Genomic DNA, 16,580 nt, shown 5'->3' with positions numbered 1-16,580 from the left:
AACTGGACCATGAGAATTCAATTTCGTTCCACCTCATGTACCACATGTGATGTAAAATTACTATAAATTCTCCTTGAATACTTAAATTATTTTATTATTTTGATATGATCTTGTGTGAACTAGTTTTAAATATATAGATACTTCCAATATATTACCCAGCCCTAGATTGCAGTACAGTTACATTGCTTTATATTTACTACAGTATATTTAACAGGAAATTCCTTCCATTCTCGTGTTCCCAAAGTTTAATATTTGTACCCAAAGGAAGCCAGAGAGGTATAAGGTCTTCTATATGTGTGTGTCTGACAGCTTCTTTCTGTTACAGGTTGCAGAGGATAATGGAGTGGATGAGCCGGCACCTACTAAAGTGCAGGAGGAACCGCTACCATGCCCTATCTGCTTTAAAACCCTCAGCTCTAAACATGACCTGGAGGTCCATATGGAAAGCCATCCTGATGCTACTCTCAGGTACAAAAAAAACACATGAAACACTGTGGACTTTTCCACTTAAAAATAATTCAGTCCATTTAGAGTACACGTATAAATGCCACATACAAAAAGCCTGCAAAGCATAATGATATGATAATGAGCAACAATAAAAATCCAGTGGCAGCTCCCCCAGTTGCTAGGTAGGACAGTTAGACATGGTAGTCGTCCACTGTTGTAGAGCAGGACTGTTGACTCTTTGTTTGACGTGGGAGCTGTGTTGCTGGGACACACGAGAGGCTGGGCTTTGGGCTGGACCGCTGCAGTTGCTGGGAGATTATAGTGGCATTCTTTGTGCTGAAACAGTCATAATTTAACACATCCGAGCACAGAGGGGCTGGAGAGACCCCCTCTCGCTGGTATACCAATTAATCTGCTTTTGTTACGCGACAGTCGACGGGCGCAAAGTTTTAGGTTTTACAGTTTAAAAGTATTTGGGATATAAAAAATAAAAAAAAAATTCTCACATTTAACATTGCTCTTGTATAACTGTTATTATTTACTTTTAGGATAATACAAATATCCAGAAACAGTTTAGCGCTCTTCTTTTTAAAGAATAAAAAAGTTACATAATAAATTAGTTAATTCAGAGGGAATGGAGAGTCCCTCTCTCTTTGTTATAGTAATTCATTTGCTTTTGTTTTTGGACGGTTAGTTTTAAAGTCGAAATGTCTTTGGGATATACATATATTACAGTATGAGTATGCAGCTCTGAAAAAAAAGAGACCACTTAAAAAATGATGAGTTTCTTTGATTTTACCAAATTGAAAACCTCTGGAATATAATCAAGAGGAAGATGGATGATCACAAGCCATCAATCCAAGCTGAACTGCTTGAATTTTTGCACCAGGAGCGGCATAAAGTTATCCAAAAGCAGTGTGTAAGACTGGTGGAGGAGAACATTCCAAGATGCATGAAAACTGTGATTTAAACCAGGGTTATTCCACCAAATATTGATTTCTGTACTCTTAAAACGTAATGGATATGAACTTGTTTTCTTTGCATTATTTGAGGTCTGAAAGCTTTGCATATTTTTTGTTTTTTCAGCCATTTTTCATTTTCTGCAAATAAATGCTCTAAATGACAATATTTTTTTATTTGGAATTTGGGAGAAATGTTGTTAATAGTTTATAGAATAAAATAACAATGTTTATTTTACTCAAACATATACCTATAATTAGCAAAATCAGAGAAACTAATTCAGAAACTGAAGTGGTCACTTATTAGTTTTTTTCCAGAGCTGTTTATGATCTGTATAAGTACTTTACAGTTTGAAACGTCCACAGGCTATTTTTATTATTATTTATTTGTTGGCATTGCACTTGTATAGCAGTAATAATGCACTTTTACAGAAATAGACAGTTAGAGCTCTCCTTCTATTCAAAAATGGAAATAAATAAATTGAAAGTAAAAAGAAGAAAATGAGAAAAAACAATCAAAGATATTCATACAGCAAGAGTGTGATCAGTGAAGACCAACAAAACAAAAAAATATAGGACATTTTAATGTAAGAGAGAACCAAATTGTATTTGCTGAACTTTTTTGCCCAAACTTTTTGTTGTCAATGTTTTTTTTTTTTTTTTTTTTACTTAAGGAGGAGTTGTTGGTTGTTTTCAATAAGATAAGTCTATCAAAAAGAGAGCGCACTAGAACTAGCTAACTTTAAAGAACACCTGATACGAACAGTTTATGCGATCATGCATCCAAAGGCCCCCCAGGGTCCCCCCACGTTTGGATGGTAACTGGTCATACCTGGGTGATTTATAATGGTGTTTGTCTGCAAGCTCTTTAAAACCTAGTCTCTCTCAGGCATGAGAAGTTAAACGGATTCGGCCCCTCCCCCGATTTGGCCCCTGGGCTCTGAAGTAGGGAGTAGCATGGAGAAAAGAGGGAGGAAATCAAGGAGGAAAAGCGGAGGGAGGGGGGAGAGTACCACAGAGCGTGGAGGCCTGTGTGTGTGTGTGTGTGTGTGTGTGTGTTGAGGGGATTTAATGAGTCACAGAAGGAGGCTTCAGGACGCAGTCTGCTGGACCTCTCTGTTGGGGGGTGGGGGTGCAGTATCCTTGGAGACATCACAGTCTGCTGCCCTGAAACTACTCATGCAATGGCCAACTTGTCCGACTGGAGTTAATGGGTAATGGGTAGCTGCACAGAACTGGCTTGTGCTGCAGTGAGTTAGTGGTGCTTGGCCTCTTGGGTTTGGAGAGACGGTGCCGTTACTGTTGTATAGAAGCACAGCAAATTTAGCGCTAATCCCGAGTAATCGCGGGAGCTAAGAGTGCTAGTTAAGAGGATCTCGGCTGCTATGAATCGAGTTCCACTGTGCAGAGTTCCTAATGCAGTGTGATGCAGAGCAGAGGAGCAAACAAGCCTACTGATAAATAAATACGGGGATACTCAGCTCACGTGACGTAGACGCGTTATCTGTTCCACGCAAACGCTTACCAAGACCGCGTCACTCCCTGTTTCACACTGCTGCACACCCTCCCCACCCATATGCACATGCAGGAGCATCCTCTAATAAAGTGAGTTAGTGTAGTAAACTAGGGGTAGTAAAATAGCGATTTGCTAAAACTATAAAACATATATTTTAATTTAATTAATTTCCAGAACATACAAAAAAAGAGAAAACTTGCCAAATGTAACAAAAATATCTATACAAATATTGTGTTATGTTCACAGCCCTAATGAACTCAGAGTTAAAAGATCAAATTTAATAGCATTTTTTTAGATTTTTTTTTTTTGTGCATTAAATGAATAGAAAAAGTAGTTAGTGTAGTAAACTAGGGGTAAGCCACATGGTAAAACACCTTTTTTCCAGAACATACAAAAAAAGAGAGAACTTGCTAAATGTAACAAAAATATCTATACAAATATTGTGTTATGTTCACAGCCCTAATGAACTCAGAGTTAAAAGACAAAATTTCATTTTTTTTTTTTTTTTTTTTTTTTTTTTTTTTTTTTTAGGATACGTTAACAGGTTTTTCATTGCAAGTTTTTGCTCATTTTTAAAATGTGCATTAAATGAATAGGAAAAAGTAGTTAGTGTAGTAAACTAGGGGTAGGCCATATGGTAAAACTACTTTTTATTTAATTAATTTCCAGAACATACAAAAAAAAGAGAAAAAAAATGGAAGATTAAAAATAAAAATAAAAATATATTGCGTTGTTTGCAGGGGTAATACTAATATTATTAAATGATTAAATAATTTACCAGATATTACAAACAAGTCCCTAGACTCTAAACACACACACTCATACACACAGAGCTGACCACAGGGCCGTTTGTGTGTGTGTGTGCGTGTGTGTGTGTGTGCAGTGAGATAAAGCAGCTTACGGTCACTGCAGACACCTCGGCACAGTGGTGAGGGGCAGGGCTGGTGATAAGGGCTGTGTGCAGCGTCACAGACACTAGCCAGCTGTCTCTCTCAGCGCCTGACAAACACACCAAATGAACCAACACCACCACCGTCCACCATCCAACAACACTCATTTACACAGGAAAACTCACCCAGCAGCATTACCCACAACTTCACAGCCAAATGGAACTCAGAGTTAAGAGATAATATTTCATAGCATTTTTTAGGATGCGTTAGCAGGTTTTTCATTGCAAGTTTTTGCACATTTAAAAAAAAAAATTGTATTAAATGAATAGGAAAAGGCCAACATTAGAAGAAAAAAAAACCTGAACCAAATATCCTAAAAAAATATTTTTACACTAGGAATGAGGTGGATCACTAAAGCCAATTTATGATAAAGATTGATTGAATGGATTTTTTTAAATAAACAATCATACAGCTCTGGAAAAAAATAGTAAAAAGAGACCGCTTAAAAATGATGAGTTCCTTTGATTTTACCAAATTGAAAACCTCTGGAACATAATCAAGAGGAAGATATGTGTTCACAAGCCATAAAAACAAGCTGAACTGCTTGAATGTTTGCACCAGGAGTGGCATAAAGTTATCCAAAAGCAATGTGTAAGACTGGTGGAGGAGAACATGACAAGATGCATGAAAACTGTGGTTAAAAACCAGTGTTATTCCACCAAATACTGATTTCTGAACTTTATTAATATTTCAGCTTTTTCTCATTTTCTGATCGAACTTTGTAATTGCATCTTATTTTTCAGATAACTTTTGTTCTATGTCCTAATTTTCTTTTCCTATAACCCACAGGTGTGAGCTCTGTTGCATTTCATTTCGGACGCATCGAGGTTTGCTGCGTCACAATGCAGCAATCCACAAACAGCTGCCAACCGACCCTAATGGAGAACCATTCATTCAGAACAACCCCTCCATTCCTCTTGGCTTTAATGACCTGGCTTTTATTGACTTTTCCTGCCACAAGTTCCCTCGCATTGCCCAGGTAAGCGTCTGCAATGCAGCCAATTTTTGAACTGCAAATTGAACCAGTGTATGTGCATGAATCCACTGCTTTATTTAGCTCATATACTTTTGTATTGAGGTATTAAAACTGAATGGTTAATACAAGCTATGAACAGTGTTGTTGAATGTTCTCTTTGTCAGATTTGGTGTGAAACCAACCTACGTCGCTGCGCCAGCAAGTTTCATCGCTTTGTATGTGAAACCTGTGACAAGGCTTTCCCTCTGCGTTCAGCTCTAGACCTGCACAAGTCCACTCATGACACTTCTTCTTCCGAAGGCCCTAAAGAGTCTGTTACTCCTCAGCCCCCCAGTGTCAAGACCTCTGTGTCTGATAAAAGTAATTTTATGGATTCTCTGGGTTTGCAACACATCTCTCAGGTCAAACCTGCGCCGTCCGAAGAGGATGCCATGCAGGCAGCGTTGGACAGTATCAGAGTCATCCACGTGGATCCGTCATCGACCCAACAGGAGGTCGGCTTCCTTGGAGGCCTTGGCCTTTCCCTGGTGGATCCGACCTCTCTCCGGGGCCTGCCTCAGCAGGAGGCCCTTAAACTCCTGTCCTTACAGCCTTTCCAGACTGGTTTTCTTGTCCAGCCGGATGGCGGGATGGTGGTAAAGCCGGTGAGCGAGACCGGGATGGAACTGGCCGACATACAGCAGATTCTCAAAGTGGCTTCTGCCGCCCCAAAGCAGATCAGCCTCCCACCGTTGTCCAAGGCACCGTGCAGCGCAATGCAGTCCGGCTATAAGCAGATGCCCCCACTGAAACCAAAGCCCCTGGTGGCTCCCAGGACCAACATGGCAGCCTCCACCCCTCCTCCTCTTGTGAGCACCCAGCAGGCGTCACTAGGCTGCATAAGCCCCAGCTTACCACCTCCTGCTGCCCATCCCCTGAAAGCTGGCAAAGAACTGTCTCCAGCTTCCTCCTCTTCATCATCATCATCGTCATCATCTTGCAACCAGGGTTCGATGGAAAGAATGCAAATGGAGGCAGAGTTCATGGGTGATGCCCAAACCCCTATGGACATGGATGAGCAGCAGATCAAGCAGGAAGACGAAAAGACAGGACAGGAAACATCTGGAAAGAAGGGACCAGCTCGCAAAGGCTCTTATCCGTGCCGCCTTTGCAACCAGGTGTTTGCGTATTCCGGCGTACTGCAGGCACACATGCGGTACCACCAGGGCGTCATGCCCCACCAGTGCAATATCTGTGACTACGTTGCTCCAGACAAGGCCACGTTGATCCGTCATCTGCGTACGCACAGTGGCGAGCGGCCTTACGTCTGCCGAGTCTGCCATTACCCATTCACCGTTAAAGCCAACTGTGAGCGCCACCTTCGCAAGAAACACATGAAGAACACTCGAAAAGAGATCGAGAAAAACATCAAATATGTTACGGCAACTTCCACGCCAGATGCTTTGGATCAAGCCAGCTCAGCTGACGCCACCTGCCATTTTTGCGGCGAGGACCTGAAGACCTATCGAGCTCTGCAGATCCATCTGCGTACTCACAACGGTTTCCAGCGAAAGCCATTTGAGTGCAAACGCTGTGGGGCAGCCTTCCTGGCTAAGCGCAACTGTATCCACCACCTGCTGAAACAACACCCTGAAATCCAAGAGCATGATATCAAGAATCACATAGCCATTTCTCCTTCTTCTGAGGCCAGTCCTAGCCCTTCTCCTGTCAATGGATTGTCACCAAGTGCTCCTCTGAATCCCATTAAAGTAGAGGATCAGAGCTACTACACCACAGACCCCGAGCAACCACTGGACTTCTCCAAAAAAGGCAGAGGACCCAGCCACACTGGCAGCACAAGTAGTTCTCCTGTGATTAAGATGGAGGCCATATCTTACGACAGTTCCATGGAGCCCATTGATCTCTCCATTCCCAAAAATCCAGAGAAGAAGCTGAAGGTGGACACCAATCCAGGGCTGCAAATGGAAGTTAAAAAGGAGCAGACCTACTTCAATGCAAAGGATCTTACTCTTGCCCAGAGTCTTCAGGCAGATAGTAGACCCATTGATGAGAAGCCTCAGCAGCTCGGTTGTTACCAAGTCCCAGTAGCCTTGTCCACTCTCAGTGCAGCCAGCACAACAGGTCGAGCCTTGCGGCTGCTGAAGCCCCTTCTACCCAAGCCTACAATTGCTGGTGTGAAGGAGCTGCCTCCATTAGCCTCCATCGCTCAGATCATCTCCTCTGTCTCTGGTGCTCCTGAGCTCCTAAAAGCAGAGAAACCTGTTAATAGCTGTCCACCAGGTCCTGATCCATCCTTTAAGCAGGAGGTCATAGACTCCCCAGCAGAGGAGCTTTCCCTAGAGGGCACCAAGAAGGGGTGCAAGAAAAGGCCAGTCATCAACACAGCGAGGGAGAAGCCTACACTGAACAACATCACAGACACCAGTATTGACTTGGAGTCCAGCGGAGAGTTTGCTAGCGTAGAGAAGATGCTGGCCACCACCAATGCCAATAAGTTTAGCACGTACCTGCAGAGCAGTACGATTGAGGTTGAAGAAAAAGAAGAAGATTTGTGTGCGACTGGCAGGAGAGACGCTAAAGATGAAAAACATCTGTCAGCCAAGCACAGCCCACAGTCCAGAGGGAAGAAGAATGCATACTCTAACTCCGTGCAGAAGATGACCTGCCCGTTCTGCCCCAGAGTATTCCCCTGGGCGAGCTCTCTCCAGCGCCACATGCTGACACACACCGGTACAAAAATACTTACTAATCGTTCTTCTCTCTCAAACCTTCTGATAACATATTTGAAATGTCTTCTTACGTAAAAATAACCTGAAAAATGTGTGATTGTAGGTCAGAAGCCATACCCCTGCCCTCAGTGTGAAGCCCTGTTCTCTACAAAGTCTAACTGTGAGCGCCACCTGTTGCGCAAACATGGCGTATCCAACAGAATCCTCCGGCAAAATGGTGCCATACCAAAACCCAAGGAGATGGACGGCTCGCCAGAGGACGGGTCACAAGAGAGTGCAGGTAAATATGTGTATTACAAGTCATATGTGTTAGAGAGATTTAAACAATAAACATTTAGAATGGACTAGGAACAATGCCCTTAAAATTACAATTTTAAATAATTAACCCTTTTAGACCTAAATTACATTTCAGTAATGAAAAAGTCAATAATGTATGTAATGCACTCAAGATTCAATCAATAAATAAATAAAATAAATATGTATTTTTTTGCCTTTTTTTGTCCATAGCAATTAAATTATTTGTTTTTTTACATCTTTTTTTATTCTGTATGACTTTTATATAAAGTGTTCTTAAAACAGTAAAATAAAACTTTTGTAACATTATGAAGAAAATGATATGTTTACACATTATCTAGGAAGCTGTCATGCTTTACTTATTTTTGCTGACTTTTTTTTTCCTGTTGTGTTTTATTTGCTGATAAACGTCTATTTTAAAAGACAGTAGGTTTTAATCTGTGTTAAATAGAATACATACATAGAATACATAAATGTACATGCTCAGAACGCAGGGTCTGATAGGGGTTAAAGCAACTAATTAAAAATAATTATTAAGTTAGAATTAAGTCAGAAATCTTTATAGTTAACACAGCTTTATACACAGGCATATATCGTCGCTGTCCAATGAAAAACACTTTTCTCCAAAACAGCAACTTTACAGGAGAGAGAAAAAACCTTGTAAACTTTTAGTGGAACTCAGCATAAAAAGAGTTTATTTCAGGTCATTTTGAAGAGTTTCTATTGGTCTGTTCATCAAGAAATGATTTGTTTGTCTGTTCAAATTATGTAGAAAATTTTAAAAATCAGCAAAAATGGAAAAAAATGGATGCAAAAAAACATGACTTCATAGGACACAGTCATGATGATATTTTAAAACATTTGTATTTGTATTGTATTTTTTAGAGAGCATGTCTGAGAGTGGAGATGCAATGGATCTGACAAGTTCTGAGTCTGAAAAGCCGACTGCATCTGATGCTGAGAAACCCTCCCCCGCCAAGCCTACAGAGGCAGCTGTAGTAGTAAAGCCTGTTCTCCACCAGATGGAGGCAGATCATCATCTGGAGGAGAGAAAGAGCACAGAGAATGATGAGGATTCCCACAGCAATAAGAGCCTGGACCTGAACTTCGCCACCAAGCTGATCGACTTTACGTTCTCTGAAGGTGAACAGCAGCAGTCCTCTCCTGCCGCGGACACAGAACAGCACGAGCGAACACCACCACCACCACCACAGCAGGAGGAGTCCAACAAGCTGACCTGCAAGAGCTGCAACAAGAGCTTCCGATACGCCACCACTCTCGCCAGACACGAAAAGGTCCACCAGCTGGAGAGTCTGGCTAGTGTGCCCACTGTGCCTCCCAAACCCGAGGAGAGCGCTGAGGTAGCTGAGCCTGTTGAGCCTAAGAAAGAGGTGGTGGATGAGGAACTGGAGAAAGAGGAGCAGAAGGAGGTTACTGCAGAGAGTGAAGGAGCAGGCAGTGCAATAGACAGCGGCTCTGAGGAGGAGAGGAGCGACGACGAGGGAGGAGCAGCGGAACCAAAGACTTGTGACGGAGAAGCTGTAACTACCAGAGGCAAATCTGAGAAGAGGAAGAAGATCTGCAGTGTGTGTAACAAGCGCTTCTGGAGCCTTCAGGACCTGACCAGGCACATGCGCTCTCACACTGGTGAGAAATATTGCAATAATATATTATCAGATAAATTAGTTATTTGAGTGGGTTAGTTTAGTTAGTTCATGCTTTTGGAATTGATTTAAAATGATAAAATATGTGTGCACTATTTGAAGGCTTAAATAGATAACAAGCAATGTATGCTATGCACCATTTAGCATCTTGTAGATTGCTTATCTAAATCACTAAACAGTTGACTTAAATTAATCTTAAATAGACTTTTTAATTTCTGCCATTGTTTGACCATGGCATGACCATGGCTCACCAATGGCTGCCTCTGGGCCACCAAAACATTGATGATTTTGACACATTGTACAGTCATGGTTAAATTAATCAAAATACAAAGATATAGAAAGATATATAAAGAAAATATATGAAAGTGGTAATTATATATTTAATGTTTATTTATGGACAGAAGTATTGGGACACCTACTCATTATAACTACATGAGCTTTTGTGAAATCCCATTCTAAAGCCACTGAAGTTTAATATAGAGAAGATCTCCCACTCTTTGCAGTTTTGGAAGGTTTGCAGTAATTGAGTCAACAGGGCAAAGGGGGACCTGTGTAGTCCCATGTGTATTACATAAACACACACACACACACAATACTTATGTTGTTATACAGCTCTGGAAAAAAAAACACTTAAAATGATGAGTTTCTTTCATTTGACCAAATTGAAAACCTCTGGAATATAATCAAGAGGAAGATGGATGATCACAAGCCATCAAACCAAACTGAACTGATTGAATTTTTGCACCAGGAGTAAAGGCATAAAGTTATCCAAAAGCAGTGTGTAAGACTGGTGGAGGAGAACATGCCAAGATGCATGAAAACTGTGATTAAAAACCAGGGTTATTGTACCAAATATTAATTTCTAATCTCTTTTCTCTAATCTCAATTTTTTTATGAATATGAACTTGTTGTCTTTGTGTTATTTCAGCCATTTCTCATTTTCTGCAAATAAATGCTCTAAATGACAATATTTGTATTTGGAATTTGGGAAAAATGTTGTTTATATTATGTTATGTCCATAGTTTATAGAATAAATCAACAATGTTCATTTTACTCAAACATAAACCTATAAATAGCAAAATCAGAGAAACTGATTCAGAAACTGAAGTGGTCTCTAATTTTTTTCCAGAGCTGTATATGTATTTCGTTTTGTGTTTTTGGCCTTACTTCCACCACAAAGACAAAAGGTCAGCACATCACTAATATTTTCCATAAAAACACCTGTACCTCCAAAATTTGTACTTTTTATGAGACTTCAAGATAGTTACCGTATTTTTCGGACTATAAGGCGCACTTAAAAACTTTTAATTTTCACAAAAATTGACAGTGCGTCTTATCATACGGTGCGCCTTTTGTATGGATTTTACTCGTCAGGTTGTAAGGAGCAGTAAACACACACTCTGTGCAGCGTTATAGAGAGTTTCAGTGCTATACAGAGTCCAGAGCCGTGCAGCTCCGAGGCTGAGCAGCAATAGCATTAGCTAGATGCTAACCGCTAAGCTAGCTAGCTTATTCACTGAGATCAGTATTATCTAAATTTTACTCGTCAGGTTGTAAGGAGCAGTAAACACACACTCCGTGCAGCGTTATACAGAGTTTCAGTGCTATACAGAGTCCAGAGCCGTGCAGCTCCGAGGCTGGAGCAGCAAATAGCATTAGCTAGCTTATTCACTGTTCAGAGATCAGTATTATCTAAATTTTACCCGTCAGGTGTAAGGAGCAGTAAACACACACTCCGTGCAGAGCCGTGCCGCTCCGAGGCTGGAGCAGCAATAGCATTAGCTAGATGCTAACCGCTTAGCTAGCTAGCTTTTTCACTGTTCAGACATCAGTATTTTCTAAATTTAGCACTTTTAATACTGCTGGAGCAGTATTATTAGAGTTAGATGCTAATCGCTAAGCGTTCACCGTTCAGAGGTGAGTTATCGGCCTGTAAGTCTGTGCTGCTTTGCCTGGCTAGCATTAGCTAGATGCTAAGCGCTAACTCTCTCAGAGGTGAGTTTTATCAGCCTGTAATCTGCTTGTTTACCGTGTTAAAACAAGCTATGGGGGACGAATCGCTAGCTAATATCTCACTGTCTTACCAGAACACGCAGGATTACTCAGTGTAACGCTGTCGTTTAAGTTTGGGTTAACTTTACTAGTTTAGGTGACTAGCTAGCGTGCTAGCGGATAGCTATGCTAACGCTGGTGCAGCAAGCCTTAGTGGACATCTGGAAATCTAAGCTTACTGTAAATAAACTGAAGCACGTTACTCACCCAAATAAACAGTTTTCAGGAGAGGAATCTGTGTAGATTAATATCCAGCACTCGTTTGACTTTGAAAGAGCTAGATTTATATATACTGAGACGCTCCACCGGCAAGCGACCACCCCCGGTGGGGGAAGGGAAACATGGCGCCACCCCTGTTCACTTTGATATAGGCACCCTTTCTAGTGTCACTTATCGCGCCTTATAATGCGATGCGCCCTATGTATGGAAAAATAGCAGAAAATAGGCGTTCTTTGATAGTGCGTCTTATAATACGGTGCGCCTTATAGTCCGAAAAATACGGTACTATTACTCTTTCTAGCTATTCCACAATTTACTTACCGGTACTTCCTCTTACTTATAATATCTTAATTCTCATGTTTTTCCCAGGTGAGCGGCCGTACAAGTGTCAAACCTGCGCACGCACGTTCACCCTGAAGCACAGCCTGGTCCGACACCAGCGTGTTCACCAGAAGCCCAGAGGAGTGGACGGAGAGGGCTCGGCGTGTGAGATGATGGGCAGAGGCGGGGACGAGGAGGCGTTCAGCGGCCGCTCAGCCAGCGAGGGAGAATACACCCCCACCAGCACCAACCCGCCCTCTGATAACGAGAGCGAAGGCACAGAACCAGCTAAAGAGGGTCCATGCTTACAGGAGAAGAGCAGTGAGTCTAAAGATCCAGAGGGACTGGAGAAGGGACCTGAAGAGGAACAAGCAGAATCTAATAAACCAGCAGCAGAGAACCTCAAATCCAAAGAAGCTCCATCAGAGGAGCAGCCTGCAAACACTGTCACATCCCTGGAGCAGCCAGCAGAGTTCCTCCAAGGCCTGCTGGAGATCCACGCCAAGCCCGGCATCGAGAGCATCCTCACCAACAGTGAGCCCACTCTGCTGGGGGTGGAGTGAATAAGACCCTCACTCCTCTTTTCTCTAGTACTTTCTGGCAGGAATGCATCACACTGCACTCCAGAGGCTGTGCCATACTATATATAAGAACATTTGTAATTACAAAACTTTTCTTTTTTTAAAAATGAGAAACAAAGACGAACTTTTCCAAGTGCCTTGCTACTTTTTTTGCTATATCTTTATCTACTACCAGATGATCTAGTTGATTTTTAGAGTATTTTATAAAGATGATTTTTCTTTTTTTTTGGAATCTTTGAAAGAAACTGCATTAATAGCAATAAATAAACCATTTAGTACAACAATTTGTATGATTTAAGTGACTGAACATAACAAGAAGAATGGTTCTACCGAAACCAGGTTTATATGGTTTTAGACCAGCAGAGGCAGAAGACATATGGCTACTGAGACCACAGTGTAGTGTCGAGGCTTGTGTGTGCGAGTGCTTGTGTGAGCATATAACTGGAATACGTTAGCGTTAGCCTTCTCGTCAAAGGGCTGTTTCACGGACTCACTTGCACCCTGTAGTTATTTTTCCAATGATAGAAAGGTCTCCAGAGTATCGCCAGAGTATCGGAAACAGTAAAGAACTGTGTTCTACCTGAAAATGAGGGCACAAGGCTTCATTAAGTTCTGTGGGCAGCCCCCAGAGTGGTGTGCAGTTTCATTATATTAAATATATGGGCAATATTTGCCTGAAATATCATGAATTTCTCAGCTACACTGACCATGTCAGTTGTTCTGTTGGAAGAAAGTGAAGGACCCGAGTTTTTTTTATTTTTTTACTAAGAGGGAATTGCAGTGTTTTTGTTTTTGTTTTTTTTATATCTAAAGGGCTTAAGATTCGCTTTCCCTCTAAACCAGCATCACAAACTTACAAACCCCAGACACACAAGAACAGAGCTAATTTATCGGACAGTAATGATGATGATAATAATAGGGTCCTGTGTCCAGGTTTAATGTCTTCCAACCTACTTCAAGCCTTACTAGTGTTTCTACATATATATACATAAATAGTATTTACATAGGCCTCCTCCAGGCCTGTAGCCTGTTGGGCGAACACTAGTCTACTGCTCTACCAGTCTGTGTTTTCTTCCTCCATTTTGACGTGTACTTGAAATCTGTCACCCTGCTGCCTCCTCTCTTCGGATATGGCGCTAGTTTTTGCGGGTCCATCATCTTCACAAGCTCCTCCCCCCGAGAAGGATCTCTAGACGTCAATCACATTAGCGTAAGCAACATTTCTGGTGTTGGGTATTTTATTATTGCTATTGTATATTTTTTACTTTTCTTTTTTTTTTCCAATTTTGTGAACCTCAGACTCAAACAAAGCAAACCTCAAAAGGCGCGGAAAAAAGACTTGAAACGGAGGTGGACTGTTATGATGGACGCTTTTCACGTCAGTTTTCCAGACTAATAGTAAACTGGACGACTGGGTGTTTCCCCCTGGGCACAGTCAGCGCTGGCGTGACAGGAGAATAATGGATAGTGTGACCTTTGTGCAGAAAGAAACGGACAGAAACGGAGTATTACCAAGCGAGGCTTCCTTGGATAATTGAATAAGCAACGGGGAAACGAGTAAAGGGGTGCACTAGCTCCCCTCCAGTTTTTCCCTGACTCTGCTTCTCAGGCACAAGGCTATTGAAAGGACTTGTATTGACAATATTTTTTACAAAATGCAATCGCTTTCTCAATCTGTATAATATTATATTACTGGGACATTACTGCTTCCCCTAATGCCTTTTTCTGTGTATTGGGGTGTGTATTGAGCGAGTGTGTTGCATATGTGTGTATGTGTGTATATATATGCATGCACATGGGTGTGTGGATGGATGTGTGTGTGTGTGTCAGGATTCTTGGTAAGAATGCTGCACACAGACCGACTGTTTTAAATGTATTTATTGTAGCCCAGAAGTGAAGAAGTAAAACGTGGAGAAGCCATGTATTATTAACACAATTATGCTGCAGAGAGAAATGATTTAGATTCAGTACATAGAGAGAGACAGAGAGCGGCCCGGCCTAGAATCGGGCCTATCCTAGCAATAATCACTATTGATCCAAAAGCTTTATGTAGACGTTTGTATGTGTTTTATAGACTGTGTGGATTTTTTTTTTCTTTTTTTGATATTATTATCAGTTTGGCTGAGAGATAAGAGAGTTCTGTTTTTTTTCTGTCTTTGATCGATTGATTGATGTATAATGCATATAAAACTGTGAAATTTGATATTCTGCTATGGGTGAATCTTTAGGGTAGTTTTTTGCATGTTAACCTTTTTATGTTGTTCATTTATGGGTGTTTTTCCTGCCCCCCCCCCCCCCCCCCTCCCCCTCCCACACTGTCTTGCTCTCAGGGTTTTTACAAAATACTTACTGAAAAATTCAATTTTTTCCTGAGTTGCAAAAAAATCCCCCCCTCCAACTTTTGATTTCCTTTTTATTGTTGAACAAGTCGATCTGTCAATCACTACTTTTAGCACTTGACTGTGAATTCAAACCAGTGGGCAGGATTTGCTGAATCCACACAATCCCACATTCCTCTCATCCTGCATTATTTTCCATGTTATAATTAATTTTTCTTCCAGTCTTCAGTCATTTTCCACTGCTGGTTCCTTCTCTGTCACTTTTATTCTCATGAGAAAACATCTAGATTAGCCTAAGAAATGGCAGATTTGTCACTGTCTGAAGTTCTGACCCATATCAAAGGGAGCTTTGCGTCGCTGCTACACACAAACACATACACACAAATAATTCTACTGGACTTGAACGGAACCAGAATCATCCGGAATATTTTGGTACACTACTCCTGCTCTTCGAATGAGTGCTTCAGAATCAGAGATGTAAGCTGTTCTGTATCAAAACTATTAAAGCAATAAAATTCTATTAAAATAATGTGAAATGATGTCTGTTTTTGTTGTTACTGTTATAATATTCCCCAAAATACATTGACGTACCAAAAGTCATGGGACAGGAATTGGTGTTGAGTCAATAGTTTTATTGTCAATACTGTTTATGTACAGAACATACAGAGGATTAAAATTACTTTACTCTCCTTCCCAAAAGTTACAGCAAGTACAACAAAATATGAAAGAATGAGAAATACTAATTACACAATGCAACAAGGTCACAGATATAGACATATGTGAGACAAGAGACCACAAGACAATAGTGCAATATTGATGGGATTAAAGAGGGTAGATAAGATAAAAGTTTTGTTTACAGAAATCTTTTCTGTATTTATATATTTCAGATGTTTTTGGTGTCATGTCCCATGACTTTTGCCATGTCCCATGTAACACTGTTAACTACACAACTTAAAAAATAAAATGTCTCCTTCATCTGCACCCACTATCACCAGACCTCACTTGATAAAGTGCCATGAGCACCCTGACCAGTGTTTAACCTCACTCACAAAATAACACCATTTCCTCTGGTGCATTATACATTTTATCTGAGTGTTCCGTTATCATTTACTTGAGTGTTAAGAACATGTTGATCTTACATCTGAAATATATAAATACAGAAAAGATTTCTTATATTCCCTGTTACCTTATCTTTTTACCCAGATATAGTGATTTAGGCTATTCAAATACTTTCCGTAGACTTCTACTGGGAGCATGATCTATGATGGTCCTTCAGCCTATTAAAAAGGTTTTTGGCACAGTTTGACAAGGTAGCACAACTCAGCAGAACACTAGCCTATTTTTTATATATATTAAGATAAAAAGATGGTAGAATATTTAATATTTCATTTCGAGTCTCTCAATCCAGTCCTGTTCACCAATTTCATGATTTCATTAACTTATTGAAATGTTAAAGTTATTAAATCAGTGGTTCACAAACCGGTTCTCAGTAAACTGTAGATGAGATCTATCAGTGTTAGAGCAGTGGTTCTC

At 40.9% G+C, this 16,580-nt stretch overlaps 1 protein-coding gene across 5 annotated transcripts in view; it reads left to right on the top strand.

Annotated features, from left to right (window-relative positions):
- The window catches only part of rreb1a (ras responsive element binding protein 1a), a 74,992-nt gene extending 59,416 nt beyond the window's left edge, over nucleotides 1-15,576 (top strand). For all 5 annotated transcript variants that reach the window (XM_049480147.1, XM_049480148.1, XM_049480146.1 and 2 more), the window contains 6 exons: nucleotides 326-468; nucleotides 4,662-4,851; nucleotides 5,013-7,578; nucleotides 7,681-7,857; nucleotides 8,757-9,518; nucleotides 12,176-15,576. In XM_049480147.1, the coding sequence (XP_049336104.1) occupies nucleotides 326-468; nucleotides 4,662-4,851; nucleotides 5,013-7,578; nucleotides 7,681-7,857; nucleotides 8,757-9,518; nucleotides 12,176-12,690 (4,353 nt within the window). In that variant the 3' untranslated portion in view covers nucleotides 12,691-15,576. The remainder of the gene's footprint in view (nucleotides 1-325; nucleotides 469-4,661; nucleotides 4,852-5,012; nucleotides 7,579-7,680; nucleotides 7,858-8,756; nucleotides 9,519-12,175) is intronic.
- Nucleotides 15,577-16,580: the final 1,004 nt, after the last annotated feature.

This window comes from Astyanax mexicanus, chromosome 6, assembly GCF_023375975.1.
Source record: "Astyanax mexicanus isolate ESR-SI-001 chromosome 6, AstMex3_surface, whole genome shotgun sequence".
Classification (NCBI taxonomy): domain Eukaryota; kingdom Metazoa; phylum Chordata; class Actinopteri; order Characiformes; family Acestrorhamphidae; genus Astyanax; species Astyanax mexicanus.
The sequence above is the reverse complement of the archived record's forward strand: the minus strand, read 5'-3'. Positions and strand labels throughout refer to the sequence as shown.